The sequence below is a fragment of the Schistocerca americana genome, chromosome 5 (assembly GCF_021461395.2).
Source record: "Schistocerca americana isolate TAMUIC-IGC-003095 chromosome 5, iqSchAmer2.1, whole genome shotgun sequence".
Classification (NCBI taxonomy): domain Eukaryota; kingdom Metazoa; phylum Arthropoda; class Insecta; order Orthoptera; family Acrididae; genus Schistocerca; species Schistocerca americana.
The window spans coordinates 470,586,692-470,606,578 of NC_060123.1; the positions used below are offsets into that span (position 1 = coordinate 470,586,692).

The 19,887-nt window shown below is 40.7% G+C and overlaps 1 protein-coding gene across 1 annotated transcript in view; it reads left to right on the forward strand.

Moving 5' to 3' along the window:
- LOC124615994 (pickpocket protein 28-like) overlaps positions 1–19,887 on the forward strand; it is a 262,701-nt gene that overhangs the window by 80,102 nt on the left and 162,712 nt on the right. Inside the window, exon 5 of the mRNA XM_047144203.1 lies at positions 3,806–3,954. Within this exon, the coding sequence (XP_047000159.1) occupies positions 3,806–3,954 (149 nt within the window). The remainder of the gene's footprint in view (positions 1–3,805; positions 3,955–19,887) is intronic.

Here is a 19,887-nt window from a genome sequence, read left to right on the forward strand (position 1 = left end):
AAATTGAAGTACCGATTTTCAATAGTAACTGTACAAGGAGGCCAATGATGCTTATATAATTCGAAAGGTACTTTGCCATAAATGAACACAAAGAAACAGTAATTTGTTTACCTTCTGTTAAGAGTATAAAACGGAAATAGAAGTTTTCACATTCAAGACACGGATGTTACATTCTCTATCACGCGTTAAAATCTCCCATACCTAAACATCGAAAACTGAAGAGCTACCAACCTCTGCCCTGCACAACGATCAGTTGCTATGGTAGAAATGACACATGCAAATAACAATATTTCGTGAAATCACATTCTATGGGCTATTATGTTTACATGATTCATTTGCAGCTACAATACAATAAATGCTAGGTCGATGATGTTATCAGCAGTAATTTGGTTGGTTGATTTGTGCCGGCCGAAGTGGCCGTGCGGTACTGGCGCTTCAGTCTGGAACAGCGAGACCGCTACGGTCGAAGGTTCGAATCCTGCCTCGGGCATGGATGTGTGTGATGTCCTTAGGTTAGTTAGGTTTAAGTAGTTCTCAGTTCTAGGGGACTAATGACCTCAGAAGTTGAGTCCCATAGTGCTCAGAGCCATTTGAACCATTTTTGGTTGATTTGTGGGAGGGGACCAAACAGCAATGTCATCAGTCCCATCGGATCAGAGAAGGATATAGGCCGTGCCCTTTGGGAAGTATCCCGGCATTTGCCTGAAGCGATTTAGGGAAATCACGGAAAACCTAAATCACAATTTGTCAGCAGTGAAAATCAACGCATCGTACTAACAAAGTCTGTAAATAACGTTGCATGGTGGCGTCGTTATTTCTCTTGCTTGTCTACACTGAAGTGCCAAAGAAACTGGTGTAGCTGTGCGTATTCAACTACAGAGATATATAAACAGAGAGAATACGGCGCTGCGCTTGGCAATACCTGTATAAGACAACAAGTGTCTGGCCGCAGTTGTTAGATTGGTTTCTTGCAGGTTATCAAGATTTAAGTGAGTTTGAACGTAGTGTTGTAGTCGGCGCATGAGCGATGGGACACATCTCCGAGTAAGCCATGAAGTGGAGATTTTCCCCTACGACCATTTCATGAGTGTACCGTGAATATCAGGAATTCGGTAAAACATCAAATCGACATCGCCGCGGCCGGAAAAAGATCCTGCAATAATGAGACCAACGACGACTGAAGAGAATCGTTCAGCGTGATAGAAGTCCAAACCTTCCTCAGATTACCGCAGATTTCAATGCTGGGCCATCAACAAGTATCAGCGTGCGAAATATTCAACGAAACATCATCGACATGGACTTTCGGATCCGAAGGTCCATTCGTGTATCCTTGATGACTGCACGACACAAAGCTTTACGCCTTGTCTGGGCCTGTCAACACAGTATTGGACTGTTGATGGCTGGAAACATGTTCCCTGGTCGGATGAGTCTCGTTTCAAATCGTATCGAGCGGATTCACGCGTACGGGTATGCAGACAACCTCATGAATCCATGGACCCTACATGTCAGCAGGGGATTGTTGAAGCTGGTGGAGGCTCAGTAATTGTGTGGAGCGTGTGGAGTTGGAGTGATATATGACACCTGATACGTCTACATACGACTCTGACAGGTGACACGTCGTAAGTGCCTTGTCTGATCACCTGCGTCCATTGATGTCCACTGTGCATTCCACGGACTTGGGCAATTACAACAGGACGAATCGACCTCCCACACGTCCAGAATTGCTACAGAGTGGCTCCAGAAACATTCTTCTGAGTTTAAACACTTCCGCTGGCCTCCAAAATGCCCAGACATATACATTATTGAGCATATTTGGGATGCCTTGCAACTTGCTATTCAGAAGAGATGTCCACCCTCTCGTACTCTTACGGATTGATGGACAGCGCTGCAGGATTCATTGTGTCAGTTCCCTCCAGCACTACTTCAGACATCATTCGAGTCCATGCCACGTCGTGTTGCGGCACTTCTGCGTGCTCGCGAGGGCCCTACACGATATTAGGCCGGTGTACAAGTTTCGTTGGCTCCTCAGTGTGTAAGAATAACTGCAAGGAGAGTTGTTGCCATTACCATAAAATCTGAAGTAAGTTCCTAACTTTTAATTTCTTGATTTTGAATAACGACGACTTCCGACACCTTTATTATGCGGAAACTTTTTTTTATGCCTAGAAGGAGAATGCCAACTGGTCAGAATGAAAGACACAGAGTTAGACGGACACAATTTTTGCCCAAAGAAAATAATAGCAATGGGGACATTCATAACGATAATGCGCCTGTTTTATTTAACGATCGTTATATTCATACGTGAGCGTCGAAAATTGAAGCACCCAGTTTTTAAATTAATTATAGCCTACAAAGAGGCGAATGAAACATACATAATCCGAAGATGTAGATGTACACAAGGGAAAAAGTCATATGTATACATAGCCATTAGGACACGGAAAAGCAAGTAGACACACACACACATGAAAAGTTTTCCTTTGTCTCTGATATTACTAACAACGTCTACCACGCGTGACATTCAGGTGATATGGTAGAAACGACGCACGAAAGTAACAACTTTTCATGAAGTTGCATTCTACGGACATTCATATTTAAATCTTACAGATAGTTCATTTGCAGTAACACACGTATACCGGACAGCTACAGTGCTGCGACTGCCACGTCGTTGACGATGTCGATGGTGGAAAACGAAACATTGTAACGAACCTGTTAGGGATAACAAACATTGTTTATTACAGTAGTTTCTTCCCTTGCTTTGCTCTAAGAGTAAACGGAACAAACTCTGTGTTCCTTTGCCACCTTCACCTCGAAATTTAGAGTGTTCCTAATTTTCAGCATCTTCATTTTGAGTAGCTACAACACCCTTATTATAAGAAAACTATATTTGTTTTAGGCTGTGCCTCAAAGAACAGCATTAACGGGTCACTCTGAAAGACGAAGAGCTACAGAGACACATTTTTTTGTAGAGAAGGTTATAGGAATAATGTAGAGATTGATAACGTTAATTCTATTACCGTTCGAAAGACACATTTAAATGTGCACCGAACATAATTCCAAATATTTTTGAGAACTGTAATTGCAGTTTGATGAATTTACGGTGCAGATTTTGTAATCTTTACATTAGGATAAAGTTAATTTGCCGCCATTTACACAAACTTTATTTTTCAACGTAGCGTATCAAAGACTTCTTTCAAATGATCGAACAGTTAAAGATAAATCAAAGAATTAGCTCAATAATACACGTAGTTACAATGGAGCATTTGCCACTGATCTGTTCTGCGGCTAAAATTTCAGACACTTTAAAGTACATGACATTCGCCATCACAGATCAGGTCCACTGACGCAATTGGTCGAATTTCGACCTTAGGCGATACCAGTACATATAATTCTGCTTCCATGTTATATTTATGTGGTAGCATGTGTTCTACGCGTTGACGAAGTGTCATTGCATTTTCCACATAAGAATTTTTTTCCTTTCTAATTGTTTCTGTAATTTTTAGTTGTTTATGAAAACCAAGAATGTTTTCTCTCACCCTCCCCCCCTCTCTCTCTAACAACCACACACACCCACACACACACACACACACACACACACACACACACACAGAGAGAGAGAGAGAGAGAGAGAGAGAGAGAGAGAGAGAGGGGGGGGGGGGGAGGGAGAGAGAAATAACACTTTCTTCCCGCCTAAAGAAAACTTGTTTTCTGTAAATAGAAAGAGAAAACTGAAAGAGTACAATGTAGAGTGAATACTTCAGTCAGTTGATGGAATGATAAAAACTTCATATAGTTGCCTTACTTTCAGGCTGCCCCAAAACTCGCACAAACACTCCTCAACTGCTCGTGGCATTCGGAAGACAACTGCTCGTGCCTTTTCGACACAGTTCTTACAGATGAAGGAATCTGCTTCACTTTCAACAGTATTGCCTACGACGACTTCTTCACGGACAAAGCGTAAGTCGGTTATCTAGTTCTCAATGTGAAAAAGGTGTTAATAATTCTCTTGGCCTTCTTGAATATATTGTCTAGCTTTAAAATATGTTGGTGGGTTTAAAGCAGCCTAAATAAAAGTAGTGCAATTTGCAGGACACAAAGTTGAAATGTGCTACCTAACAGAATGCTGTTATGCATTTCGGAACAATGTTACTGTGGATGCCTTTCAGATTTAGGTTTAATGCCACAAGAAATGTCCCCGGTTTAGTTACAAAGTTTCACATATAATTTACACAACCTTTGTAATGGCACCAACGATACAGATTAAAATAAAGAAAAATTATTTAATTCAAATTTATTTATATGTCCACCAAATAATATCATACACTCTTGTAGAAAAAGGGAGTTTAAAGGTATTAAGTAAACGGAATTGTGAAAGCCACTATTCTGTGCTGCACCTTTGTAATGGCACCAACGATACAGATTAAAATAAAGAAAAATTATTTAATTCAAATTTATTTATATGTCCACCAAATAATATCATACACTCTTGTAGAAAAAGGGAGTTCAAAGGTATTAAGTAAACGGAATTGTGAAAGCCACTATTCTGTGCTGCACATTTCCGTTATATTCGACAGAAACTCACGGAGTGAGGAGATGTTGTAGTTAAGACACAAGGCGCTCGGAATGAGTAGGGTGCAAATCACAGTCTGTCCATTCCGATTTAGATTACCAGCGGTTTTCCTAAATATTGGCCCTGCCTACACTTTCTCGTACCTTTTTCCAAGTTTGTCCACGAACACTTATAAGACTGTAACACAAATTCGTCTTCGAGTTAATTTTTCCAGCGACTCCGTTCAATCATACATTTAATGCTCTCACGCTGTCTATTAAGAGAGCGGCTGTATTTCCAATCGTGCCATTGTGGCTGTATTTCTGCTTGGAGGGTCGGTCGTGCTTGTCCAGTATGTCATCGGCTCTGATTTTATGTTGATGTTGCGATATTTCAAAACTTATTAGTTCTACGTTCTTTAAACCGATATATTTCCTTGTTCGATTCATTTGTGCTTACATAAAGGCAAGGATTTCTGGTCAGACGGATACAGAGTAATACTAAGATGTGCAGAGTATGCTGTAACGGGAATAGGATTCGTTATGAATATGAAGGGAAGTCAGAGAGTGAATTCAGTGGTACGTTTGTTCTCAGCAGAATCGACAGCAAACTAACACCGACAACGATAGTTCTGCTATAAACGCCAACGGCGGAAACAGAACATGAGGAGGTAGAGATATTGAAAGGAAAAATTCAGTACGTAAAGGAAGATGAAAATTGTCATGGATGATTGGAATCGGTTGTAGGGGAAGGAGTAGCCGAAATGGTTACGGAAAAATCGGGCTTGGTACTAGGAATGAGAGAGGAGAAAGACTAATTGACTTCTGCAATAAATTTCAGCTTACAAGCGAATACTCTGTTAAAAAATCAGAAGAGGAGGAGGTACACTTGGAAAAGGCCAGGAGACACAGGAAGATTCCAATTACATTACATCATGGTCAGGCAGAGAGTCCGAAATCAGGTATTTGTGTGTAAGGCGTACCCAGGAGCAGATATGCACACGCATCACAATTTAGTAATGATGGAGAGCAGGCTGAAGCTTAAGAGAATGCTGATTATGGAAAAATCAGTATGCAAAGAAGTAAGATACGGAAGTACCCAGGAATGAAGAGACACGCAGGAAGTTTTCTGAGGCTATAGATACTGCGCTAATGAATAGCTCAGTAGGCAGTTCAGTTGAAAAACAATGGACATTTCTATAAAGGGGAATCACAGAAACTGGAAGGAAAACGTAGGTACAAAGAAGGTAACTACGAAGAAACCATGGGTAATAGAAGAAATACTTCAGTTATCGACGAAAGATGGAATAAAAAGCAGTTCGTGGAGATTCAGTAATAGAGAAACACAAGTCACTTACACATGAAATAAATAGGAAGTGCAGGTAAGCTAAGGCGAAATAGCTACATGAAAAATGTGAAGAAATCAAAAAAGAAATGATTTTCCGAAAGACTGACTCAGCATATAGAAAAAGCAACTTTCAGTGAAATTAAAGACAAGGGTGTGAACATTAAGACACCAACGGGAATTCCGCTGTTAAACGCAGAGGAGAGAGCGGATAGGTGGAAAGAGTGCCTTGAAGGCCTCTATGAGGCTGGGAGATTTGTCTCATAACGTGATAGAAGGAGAAACGGGAGTCGATTTAGAAGATATAGGGGATCCAATAGTAGAATCAGAATTTAAAAGAGCTTTGGGAGGCTTAAAATAGATTATGCCGGTAGGAGGAGATAACATTCCGTCTGAATTTCTAATATCATTTAGGGAAAATCACAACAAAGCGACTATTCACTTTGGTGCGTAGAGTGTGTGACTTCCGGAAAAACATCACCCACACAATTCCGAGGACAGCAGGCGCCGACAAGTGCGAGAATTGTTGCACAATCTGCTTAACAGCTCATGCATCCAAGTTGCTGGCAAGAATAGTATACAGAAGACCGGAAAAGAAAGTTGAAGATCAGTTAGATCTACATCTACATCTACTTAGATACTCTGTAAATCACATTTAAGTGCCTGGCACAGGGTTCATCGAACCACCTTCACTACAATTCTATATTATTCCAATATTGTACACCTATATCTTTTCATGCGAGCTGTAGTTTCCCTTATTTTATTATGATGATCGTTTCTCCCCATGCAGGTCATCGTCAACAAAATATTTTCGCATTCGGAGGAGAAAGTTGGTGATTCAAATTTCGTGGGAAGATTCCGCCGCAACGAAAAACGCCTTTGTTTTAATTATGCCCACCCAAGATCCTGCATCGTTTCAGTGACATCTCTCCCCTATTTCGCGATAATGCAAAACGTCCCGCCCTTCTTTGAACTTTCTCGATGTACTCCGCCAATCCTATCTGATAAGGATCCCACACGGCGCAGCACTATTCTAAAAGAGGACGGACAAGCGTAGTGTAGGCAGTCTCTTTAGTGGATCTTTTACATTTTCTAAGTGTTCTGCCAATGAAACGCAGTCTTTGGTTGGCCTTTCCCATATTTTCTGTGTGTTCCTTCCAATTAAGTTGTTCCTAATTGTGATTTCTAGGTATTCAGTTGAATTTACGGCCTTTAGATTTGACTGATTTATCGTGTAACCGAAGTTTAACGGATTCCTTTCAGCATTCATGTGGATGACCTCACACTTTTCGTTATTTACGGTCAATTGCCAATATTTGCACCATACAGATATCTTTTTTTAAAATCGTTTTGCAATTTCTTTGATCTTATGATGACTTTACTAGTAGATAAATGACAGCATCATCTGCAAACAACCCAAGACGGCTACTCAGATCATCTCAATCGTTTATATAGAAAAGGAACAGTAAATCGCCTATGACACTACCTTGGGGAACGCCAGAAATCATTTCTGTATTGCTCGATGACTTTTCGTCAATTACTACGAACTGTGATCCCCCTGGCAGGAAATCACGAATCCCGTAACATACGCTATGTGATCAAAAGTATCCGGACACCTAGGTGAAAATAGGATACAAGTTCGCGGCGCCCGCCATCGGTAATGCTGGAATTCAGTATGGTGTTGGCCCAACCTTAGCCTTCATAACAGCTTCCATTCTCGCAGGCATACGGTCAATCAGGTGCTGGAAGGTTTCTTGGGGAATGGTAGCCCATTCTTCACGGAGTGCTACACTGAGAAGAGATATCGATGTTGATCGGTGAGACCTGCCATGAAGTCGGCGATCCAATACCTCTCACAGGTGTTCTATAGGATTCAGGTCAGGACTCTGTGCAGGCCAGTCTATTACAGGGATGTTATTGTCCTGTAACCACTCCGCCACAGGCCGTGGATTAGGAACAGGTGCTCGATCGTGTTGAAAGATGCAGTCCCCATCCCCGAATTTCTCTTCAACAGTGGAAAGCAAGAAGGTGCTTAAAACGTCATTGTAGGCCTGTGCTGTGATAGTGCCACGCAAAACAACAAGGGGTGTAAACCCCCACCATGAAATACACGACCACACAACACCACCGCCTCCGAATTTCACTGTTGGCTCTACACACGCAGGCACATGACATTCACCGGGCATTCGCCATACCCACACCCTGCCATCGGATCGCCACATTATGTACCGTGATTCGACACTCCACACGTTTTCCACTGTTTAATCGTCCAATGTTTACGCTGCTTACACCAAGTGAGGCGTAGTTTTGCGTTTACCGGCATGATGTGTGGCTTATGAGCAGCAGCTTGACCTCCCACGTAACCGTCATAGTATTTGCAGTGGACCCTGATGCAGTCTGGAATCCTTGTGTGATGGTCTGGATAGATGTCTGCTATTACACATTACGACCCTCTTCAACCGTCAGCGGTGTCTGTCAGTCAACAGACGAGGTCGGCCTGTACGCTTTTGTGCTGTACGTGTCCCTTCACGTTTCCACTTCACTATCACATCCGAAACAGTGGACCTAGGGATGTTTAGGAGTGTGGAAATCTTACATACCCAATGACCTGTCCACGTTCGAAGCCCGTGAGTTCCACGGAGGGCCCCATTCTGCTCTCTCACGATGTCTGATGACTGAGGCTGCTGATATGGAGTGCCTGGCAGTAGGTGGCTGCACGATGTACCTAATATGAAAAACGTATGTTTTTATGGGTATAAGGATACTTTTGATTACATAGTGTAACTGAGACGATATTCCATAAACATGCAATTTCACTACAAGCTGCTTATGTGGTACAGTGTCAAAAGCTTCCTGGAAATCTAAAAATACGGAATCAATTTGAAATCCCTTGTCAACAGCACTCAACGCTTCGTGTGTGTACAGGGCTAGTTGTGCTTCACAAGAACGGTGTTTTCTAAATCCTTGTTGGCTGTGTCGATAGACGGTTCTCTTCTAGGTAACTTATAATGTTCGAACAAAATATATGTTCCAGAATCCTGTTGCATATCCTCGTTAATGATATGGACCTGTAATTTAGTGGATTACTTCTACTACGTTTTTTGAATATTTGTGTAACCTGTGCAACTTTCCAGTGGTATATGATTGTTAAGTATAGAGCTATTGCATCGGCATACTCTCAGAGGAACCTAATTGGTACACAGTCTGGACCAGAGGACTTGCTTTTATTAAATAATTTAAGTTGCTTCACTACTCCGAGGTTATCTACTTCTCACTCATGGAGGACTTGCTTTTATTAAATAATTTAAGTTGCTTCACTACTCCGAGGTTATCTACTTCTCAGTTACTCATGTTGGCAGCTGTTCTTTGTTCGAGTTCTGGAATATATACTTCGTCTTCTTTGTTGAGAGAATTTCGAAAGGCTGTGTTTAATAACTCTGCTATCGCTGCATTGTCGTCGATAGTATTTCCATTGCTGTCGCGCAGAGAAGGCATTGACTGTGTCTTGCCGCTAGTATACTTCACATAAGATCGGAATCTCTTTGGATTTTCTGCCAGGTTTCGAGACAAAGTTTCGTTGTGGAAAATATTATAAGCATCTCGCATTGAAGTCCATGCTAAGTTTCGAGCTTCTGTAAAAGATCGCCAATCTTGGGGATTTTGCGCCCGTTTAAATTTTGTATGGTTGTTTTTTTTTTTTTTTTTTTTTTTGCAATAGTTTTCTGGTCCGTTTTGTGTACCAATGAGGATCAGTTCCGTCGTTTGTTAATTTATTTAGTTTAACTCTCTCAATTGCTGCTGATACTATGTCTTCGAATTGAAGCACATCTGGTCTACACTTATTCTGTTAATTTGGAAGGAGTGGAGTTTGTCTCTCAGGAAAGTGTCAAGTGAGTTTTCATCTGCTTTTTTGAATAGGCATATTTTTCGTTTATTATTGGAGGATCAGTTTGGCCTAAGGACTGGTAAAGCCAGCAGAGAGACGCCTCTGGCGTTGCGGTTGATAATACAAGCAAGATCGAAGAAAAATCAAGAGACGTTAATAGGATTTGTTGACCTGGAAAAGCGTTAGAGAATGTAAAATGGTGCAAGATGTTCGAAATTTTGAGAGAAATAGGGGTAAAATATAGGGAAAGTCCCGGAATATAGCGGATGATTCAAAAAGAAAGGACAGATTTCAGTTGTTTAACACACACTATAAAAGACAGAAACGCTTCGCGCATGGCACTGGATAGCGGGAGGTTCAAAGTTTTAGACACATCTGCACTGTTGCTTGTGGCAGCGTCGTGGTTACACCACACGAGAAGTCATGTTGTGTTTTGCAATTTGTGGGAAGTCAGTCCATTGTTCAAGTGAACGTGCATTCCGCCGCCCTTCCAGCAAGAAGCGCCTCTTCACAAGTAGATTTATGACTGACATACAAAATTCTAGGAAGTTCGTTGCAAAGGGAAGAGCACTGGTCTGCCACGCACTTCTGATGAGAATGACGAGCGTATCCGAGAAGCGTTCACACGTAGCCCTCGCAAGTCCATAAGAAGCGCAGCCCAGACACTTCAACTTCCTCAAACAACTATGTGGCGTGTTCTGAAACGACGTCTGTGTATGAAGCGTTACAAGTTGCAGTTACTGCAGAAAGGCGTCCCAGGGACCATACCATTGCATGCCGGAAGGCACTTTTTTCCGAACGACTCATGTTTTCGGACGGATCGAGGCTTCATCTATCGGGTCAGCTAAACCGCCGTAATGTAAGAATGGTTTGGGGGGGGGGGGGGGGAAGGGGAGGGGATCACAAAATCCAGGCGCCGTCGTCAAGTATGAAAGAGATTCACTGCAATTGAAAGCGCTTTGCGCCGTTTCTGTTCACAAAATTAATGGACCCTCCTTTTTTTGAGAAAGTAATTGTGAGAGGTCTTGCTGCAAAATTTGTTGTTTCCTCAACGTCAAGAAAATTCCAAGGATTTCATTCTTATGCATGACGGCGTCCCGCCTCACTTTCAGCTCGAGGTGTGGCGTTATATTAACGACATCCCCCCCACAACGTTGGATTAGAACAGGTGGACAACAAGATCTTGTTCAATGGTTTGTGCCTCCGACGTCACCAACCTTCACACCTTACTATTTTTTTCTGTGGGGTTGCAAAAAACAGTTTTTATCCCACCTACGGCAGCCACTCTTCAAGAGCTGCGAAATCGAATTGTTGAAGATGTTGATTCAGTAAACAAGGGCCCGATGATACATGTGTGGAATGAAATGGACTATCGTTTCGATGTTTCTCATGCAAAGCATGGTGTTCATGTGAATATATTGTCTGTACCATTATAAAACTTTGAACCTTCCTCTGCCCTCTATCCACAATGTCTTTTTATTTTTCACAGTTTGTCTGTAATGAACAACTGAAATTTGTTCTTTCATTTTGAATCACGCTGTACAACGTGTGCAAGAACCAAGAGGCAACAATAAGGCTGGAAGTCCAAGAACAAAGTGTTTCGATTAAAAAGGATGTAAGACAACGATGTAGTCTTTCGCCCCTACCATTCAATCTATTCATCGAAGAAACAATGACAGAAATAAAAGAACGGTTCAAGAGCTAGATTAAAATTTGTTGTAGTTAATGCAGATTAACGCAGCTAAATGACAGGTAACAACTATTTAAGGGACAAAATAAACTTACGCTTTATTCGCACAACACATATTAATACATTTGACTACCAAATCATATTACGTTGCCCCATCAACAAACGCGGAACATGTATACTCCACAGAGTCTAATGCACTCTGCACATCATATCTTGTGCGCCACTATGCACGCTGGAAAATGTTTGTTCACATATCCCCAACACTCCCCCGTGAACAAATATTTTTCAGATACTCTACACTATACATCCGAGGTTAGACCATAATGTTTCACCAGCTTGTAAAATTTGTCCTTACTGAGAGGCTTGGTTAGGAGATCAGATAACATTGCTTCTGTGCATATATAACTGAGGATTATGTTTACCTGGTCCACATGATGTCTTATAAAGCGATGCCTTATGTCAATATGTTTGGATCTTACATTGGTGACATTATTTTTTTGCGAGTTTAATAGCTCCCATATTGTCACAAAATACGACTGTTGGCTTTAATGTTGGAGGAGATTCTACTTCACTCATCAGTGTACAGGTCGCAAGAGCGTCTTGGGTAGTAGAAGACAAGGCCATATATTCAGCTTCTACAGTACTCAAAGCAACTGTTCTTTGTCTCTTACATGACCGTGATATGAATCCTCCCATTAGTCTAAAACAACTTCCAGTGATGGAGTGTCTGCTTTCCAGCTCATTGCCCCAGTCTGCATCACCGTACCCTTCCAAGTTTACATTTCCAGTTTTAGAATATTTTAACTTATAATCAGCAGTTCCATTTAAATATCTGAATATTCTCTTGACTGACATCCAATGCTTTTCTCTCGGATCACTGCAAAACTTGCTTACTGTATTTGAGGCAAATGCAATGTCTGGTCTGGAAGTCTGTGCTAAGTACTGTAGACTTCCTACAGCTTCCAAATAGGGTACACTTTCCTTACATTTCTCGTCATCAGTTATTAGCAGTTATGCATTGTTTTCCATAGGAGTGGAAATAGGTTTACAATTTTCCATATTGAACTTTTCTAAGATCTTCCTTGTGTACAGAGATTGATCAAGCCATAATTCTTCTCTGTTGGCACTTCTTAGAATCTTCATTGATTAATTTCCCCTAAATCATGCATATTAAATTCTGACCGTAACTGTTCCTTAAAAAAGTCCATCTGGCTTTCACTATGGGTAAAATAAAAAATATATCTATCCATATGGCCATGAATGTAATTTCTTCATTGCTCCTTTTCTAATATATACTGGGATCTGCCTCTGACTGTAAAATGCCTAGTTTTATCAAACTTTTATGCAAACATTTATTCCAGCAATGGCCACTTTGCTTTAATCTATATATGCATTTCTTCAAACGCCAAATTCTCATTTTTCCTTGATAAGGTCGCTTAACTTCATAAGGTGCAATCACATATATTTCTTCTTCCAGTCTTTCATTCAAGTAGGCTGTTTTCACACCCGTCTGATGAATTAATAAGTCTTCCTTTACTGCAAGAGCTAAAAGGTATCTTAATGATGAATACTTCACCACTGGTGAGAACGTTTCATTGTAATCTATTCCTTCTTTCTGGGAATATCCTTTAACTACCAATCTGGCCTTGAATTTTGGTGTTGAGCTCTCAGGATTTTTAATACTAAACACCTATATTGTTCTTGGTGGCTTTTTATTTTCAGGCATGCCAACCCATTCATATGTATCATTATCCACAAAAGATTGCAGCTCCTTTTCAATAGCCTATTTCCGAGCATTTGAACTTGCTAAAGCTTCATCAACTGTGATTGGTTCATTGTTGATTGTTTGGTAGGCATACATTTCATAATCTGGATATTCTTTTGGTTTTGCTATACATGAATACAGCCTTTAACTGACTTCCTCTGTTTAATCTTCTTCTTCAATTTGATTCTCAGGTAGCACATCAGCTTCCTCTTTATCCTCGTCTTCCTCTGTTTCAGCGCTATCACACATTATGCTTGGTTGCATTACTGTATCATTTTGACTACTTTCCTTCATTTTATACTACATCTCTAATACTTACTATCTTCTTATAGTCACAGGATTATAAAATCTGTAGCCTTTTGAATCCTCACAGTAGACAATAAAAATATATTTTTGAGCTTTTGCATCCCACTTTCCCCTTAATGGTTTTGGAATCTGAACCATGGCTTCACGTCCAAAGACTTTTAAGTGCTTTAGATCCAGTTTTTTTCCAGTCCGTACTTCATAAAGTGTCTTATGTCTCACAGTTTTGGTAGGTGATCTGTTAATTAAATACACTGCTGTTGACACAGCCTCTGCCCAAAAACACTTAGGTAGCTCAGCATCACCTAACGTACTTCTTGCCTTTTCTACAATGGCTCTGTTGGCTCGTTCTGCAACTCCATTCTGAGAAGGATTGTAGCGAATGGTAGTCTGATGCCTAATACCTATTCCATTCAGCTGTTCCTTAAACTGTCTGTTTATATATTCTAATCCATTGTCTGATATAATAATTTTAATTTTCTTCCCAGTCTGTCTGTCAGCCATTTTGCAATAAACAACAAATACATCATTCACTTGATCCTTGCTACTTATAAAATAAACATGCATGTATCTAGAAAAATCATCTATGAATGTCAGTAAATAGAAGCTACCTCCTAAGGATTTATTCTCCATAGATCCACAGATATCTGAGTGTATGAGTTGCAAGACTTCCGTAGATCTGCTCTGACTCGATTTAAATGGCAATATAGCCTGCTTCCCTTGCAAACACACCTCACATTGAACATTATTCCTTCCATAATTTTCCATCCCAGTTGCCATATTCTTCAGTAAAGTCATACTTTTCCTATTGAAATGACCAAGTCTCCTATGCCACAAGAAACCTTTTGCAGCATAAACAGAGTGATTTGCTGTTTCAGTAGTATTTTGAACTGTGTTTACTTTGTAAATACCTCTTACATTACTTGCAGTAGCTACAATATTACCACAAGAGTCTATCACTTTGGCTCCCTCTATATCGAAGATAACTTTATTACCCTTCTTTACTATTTCGCTTACTGACAACAAGTTAGTTGCAATATTCGTTACATAATGTACATCATGAGCAGTAACAATTTCCTTTTCCCCATTCACAAGCAAATTAAGATCCACTTTTCCTGCGAGTTCATACCTTAACTTAAATCCTTCAACTGTGGAAATTCCAATGTCAGTCCTTGACTGAACATCAAACAAACCTGATGGAGCTTTGGTAATGTGCATACATGCTCCTGAATCTAGGAACCATTCTGCATGATCGTCACTCGCTTCATTAAAAGAGTAAAAAACAGAAAATGCCTTACCTGTATCAGTAGTCTTTCTCTCGGGACTACTAGATTTAACATGCTTCTTTTCTTTTATACTTTTCGTTACACTTTTAAGCAATATATCCAGTTTTCTAGCATCTGAAACATCTTATTGTCTTCTTCGTCTTGTACTTAGAGTATAAAGCCGACACTGTTTCTTTTTCTGAAGCATTAGAAGCTCGTTCATTCTTCACGTCCTGTAGAATCTTTAACACTATCCGCTGTAATGGGTATTCCCGAACTTTCCAAACCCATAATCATTGACGAATATTTCTCTGGTAGTCCAGCTAACAATAAAGTTCCAATTCATTCATCAACAATTTCAAAACTAATATTCCTCAGACTATTAGAGATTGAAATTACTTTAGTCACATATTCATCCACGCTTTTACACTTATTCAATCTTAATTGCGTAGGCTTCCGCGGCCAGAGTCAGTCAACATAAAAGTTTTCTGGGTTTGGTACCGCGTCATAATGTAAAAACTACTGCTGCTATAGAAAAGCCAACGTTTCGGCCACGATTGCAACGGCCTTCTTCTGGGTCTAATGGTGACCATTAGATCCAGAAGAAGGCCGCTGCAATCGTGGCCGTAACGTTGGCTTTTCTATAGCAGCAGTAGTTCTTACATTATGACGCGGTACCAAACCCAGAAAACTTTTATGTTGACTTATTCAATCTTGTGGTTATCAGCTCACGAAGTAATCCTACTTTTTCTGGTGAAACCACCATCTCCAAATGCGTTTTTCAGTTTGTCCCATACATCGTTTGCTGATGTAGCTTTTTCTATGTGAACATAATTCACTGGATGAATCAAAACGATTAGGTTTGATTTCGCCTTCCCATCGTTAGTGGAAAAACTTGATTCCGTAGGTGCCAATTTACCGTTTACGACGTCCCATAAGTCATCCATCCAAGTGCAAATATGCCTCGACGACAAATTACCAGGTCGCGTAATTTTCGCGCCCTACAAGCCGCTCTATCTGCGGTATCTGTGTTGTACTCATTTTACAGTTATTTTCTTCTTCATACAGCGTACACAATCCAACTTTATGCGAACTTCCGCGCACCTTAAAGTATATTATTTCGGTTTAACCCAGTAGCTGGGCCCATAACCTGCTGTAATTTATACAGATTAACGCAGCTAAATGACAGGTAACAACTATAAATTTATGCTTAAAAATAAACTTATGCTTTATTTGCACAACACATATTAATACATTTGACTACCGAGTTACATTGCGCTGCCCCATCAATAAACGTGAAACTTGTGTATTCCACAGAGTCTAATGCACTCTGCACATCATACCCAGGCCGGTCGCTGTGGCCGAGCGGTTGTAGGCGCTTCAGTCCGGAACCGCGCTGCTGCTACGATCGCAGGTTCGAATGCTGCTTCGGACATGGATGCGTGTGATATCCTTAGGTTAGTTAGGTTTAAGTAGTGCTAAGTCTAGGGGACTGATGACCTCATATGTTAAGTCCCATAGTGCTTAGAGCCATTTGAACCATTTGAACGTCATATCTTGGGTGCCACTATGCACGCTGGAACATGTTTGTTCACATATCCCCAACAAAATTGAAGGTGAAAGGATATCAATTATAAGCTTCACCGATGACATTGTTAATCCTCAGTGGAAGTGAGGAAGAATTACAGGATCTTCTGAATGGAATGAACTGATTAGACTAATGAGTACAGAATGTGGCCTGAGAGTAAATGGAGGAAAGAGGACAACAATGAGAAGCAGCAGAAATGAGAACATTGGGAAATTTAGGTTATTACGAAGTAGATGAAGTTAAGGAATTCTGCTACCTTGGCAGCAAAGCACCCTGTGATGGACGATGCAAGGAGGACATAAAACGCAGAGTAGCACTGCAAAATGAACATTCCTGGCCTGGAGAAGTCTACTAGTAATAAAAACAGGCCTTAAATTATGGAATAAATATTGTTAGTAGTGAAACATGACTATGGGAAAATCTGAACAGAAAAGAATCTAAGCATTTGAGATATTGTGCTACAGATGAATTTTCAAAAAATATTCAGATATGTGTGAATTCCTAAGGGACCAAAGTTCTTAGGTCATCGGTCCCTATTCTTACACACTACTTAAACTAACTTATGCTAAGAACAACACACACACCCATGCCCGAGGGAGGACTCGAACCTCCGGTGGGAGGAGCCGCGCTGTCCGTGACATGGCGCCTCTAACGGCGCGGCCACTCCGCGTGGCAAATTTTCAAAAGTAAGCTGACCGATAAAGTAAGAAATGAGGAGATTCTGCGCAGAATCAACGGGGAAAGGAATAATTAAAACCACTGACAAGAACAAGGGACAAAATGATAGGACATCTGTTAAGAGATCAGAGAAATGACCTCTATGGTGCTAGAGAGAGCTGTAGAGGATGAAAACTGTAGAGGAAAAGAGAAGTTGGAATACATCCAACAAATAATTGAGGAATGGTCTGCAAATGCTACTCTGAGATGAAAAGGCTGGCACAGAAAAGTAATTCCCAGCCGACCGCATCAAACCAATCAGAAGACTGATGACTAAAAAAAAGCTTATATTCATTATTTCCGATGATCAAATGTTGAAGGTAAAAAACTAAATAGAAATAAATCGAGAAACCTAGATTTAAGGAACTACATCTGACGGCTGCTGGAATACACTGTAGGGACCACGTGGTGTGTGCCGCTGTTATCACAGCTGACCTTCGATTGCTCATTAGGCAGCCACTGCAATTACCTACTGTGTTGTAATTCCATTCTGGAGTGAATATAGCTTTGTTTATGTGAATATGAGTGATTTAAGATTAAGTGAACGGGGGGGGGGGGGGGGGGAGGTGTGAGAATCGTGGCAAGGCGCCTCAAATTGCACTGCTATCCCACGCAGTATAAGTTTGAAATTGTTGTCCCTGAAAAATAATACTTCGTTTTGCGATCGCGAGTTGTCCTAGCCATGGCAGACAACAGAAAAAGGAACTAAGTTCCTAATAACAATGAAACTAAAAAAAAATGGAGAAATTGTACGACTGTACTGGGCACTACATATTGAAGTTTGAATAGTTTGGCTCGAGCCCCCACGTGCTAAGGCACGAAAATAAATATATTTGTTACACTCAGCGTAATTGAGCGGCCCAGAGATGTCACTGGTCTGTTTGGCTACGTTTTTCGTCATAGGGTGCCAGCTCACACCTGTCAATTTTTAAGCTGAAATTAAATATAACAGAACAATGCAGGCAAGTATTGGGGTGTAATTTACAATATTGAGTCACTCACGTTGACTTATAATTTGAACAAGTAGTTTTATTTTTCTTCAATACATTCACTAAACACTTAAAATGCAGTCTGAGGCTCTTACGTAAGGGCAGCCGTTAATAACTGATGCTATAAGACTTCACTATAAAATTCGTATGTAGCGATCATGGCACTTGACAATCTGTTCACAACTCACAAAATACACTCTTGTCTGCTGTCCTAAACCACTATACTGCGCTCAACTTGATCGTTTTCGAACGTCGCTACATACATACTTGTCTCCGAACGTGGCTACCAACCCACTACCACCGCCACGTGCGCGGCACGTCCGGCTGTTAGCGTCGCTCAAAACCAACTGTCCTCAAAGATGGCCGCCCTATGCACATTCGAAACCGCTGTCTAACTCAAAACAAAGTTTGACAAAAAATTACGAATATTTTAAAACTAAACACAAAAACACATATGATACACTGAAAAATATGGAAATTTTCCGGGAAATAACAATCTAAAGTTAAATTTTTTTGTATCGCTACTGTTTTTTCATAAATAATGTTTATGTGGCGTGATTTTGCTTTTCCCGGATTTTTATACTAAACATAAATAAACAGATAAAAATACATACTTAATTACTCTTCTACCTCTTTAAACTTTAGAATGCTGCCGCTAGTTTCGTCCCTTTAAATCTATTTATTACCAAAAACACCGTTTCTCTCAGTCAAATCCCATATTTCGACCTTTCATTCAAAAATGATGCACACTGTGCTAAATTGCTCGATGCAGCTCTACTAGCCGCATCTGTAAACACTTTGTTCGTATTAATCGGCCAAAGCATTTCCGAGATATTAGCTTTTGAACTTTCATAAATTTACAATTTTTGAGACGACAATAACTTTTAAACTATTATGTATTTTTTGTGGCACGTCTAGATAATTTAGCTTTATATATTTTTCTGTCCATGAGTGCCAACTTGTTTTTATCAGTTTTTCTCTGGAATTCCTCCAAGCGCGAAAACATGGTCATACGCGCCCCTGGCAAGGGCTAGGGGTTTTCCGAGGCCACGTAAACGCTAGCGGCTCGCCACGGCCACGTAGCAACTGCCAGCCACGTGCTCTGCGGAGGGAAACTGCCGCTCTGAACTCCCGCCACAGCTTGTACGCTCACAATGCTTGTAAACGTGCCGATCCGTTTTCAGTTCCTATTGGTTGTGTGTGCCCAGTAGATTTTGCTGATTCGGATTGTGGGGTGGGGGGGATTTCAGATGTGAAATGCTGACTCTTTTCCCGAAACTCATGTTGAAGCATGGTGCTGCTCCTACTCTGTATCTCCCGCGTTCTAAAGATTACTTAGAGGGTACTAACGCGCCTAATGATGGGAAATATTGAGAGGAAAAGATTTTGTGAGATTAAAGGAAATTATAAATGCAAAATATTCAGGACTAGAAGAATGTACTGTAATCTTGTATTACAACAAGAAATCGAAAACCAAATTATATAGATTCTGTCAGTAGCAGCCGGCCGGAGTGGGCGAGCGGTTCTGGACGCTTCAGTCTGGAACCGCGCGACCGCTACGGTCGCAGGTTCGAGTTCTGCCTCGGGCATGGATGTGTGTGATGTCCTTAGGTTAGTTAGGTTGAAGTAGTTCTAAGTTGTAGGGGACTGATGATCTTAGATGTTAAGTCCCATAGTGCTCAGAGCCATTTCAACCATTTGTCAGTAGCAGCAGCAATTTGTAATTACATTTTGCTAGGATATCAATGAATGATTCTGGCAACTTTGATGATCATGGTGTCTGTGATAGCGCAG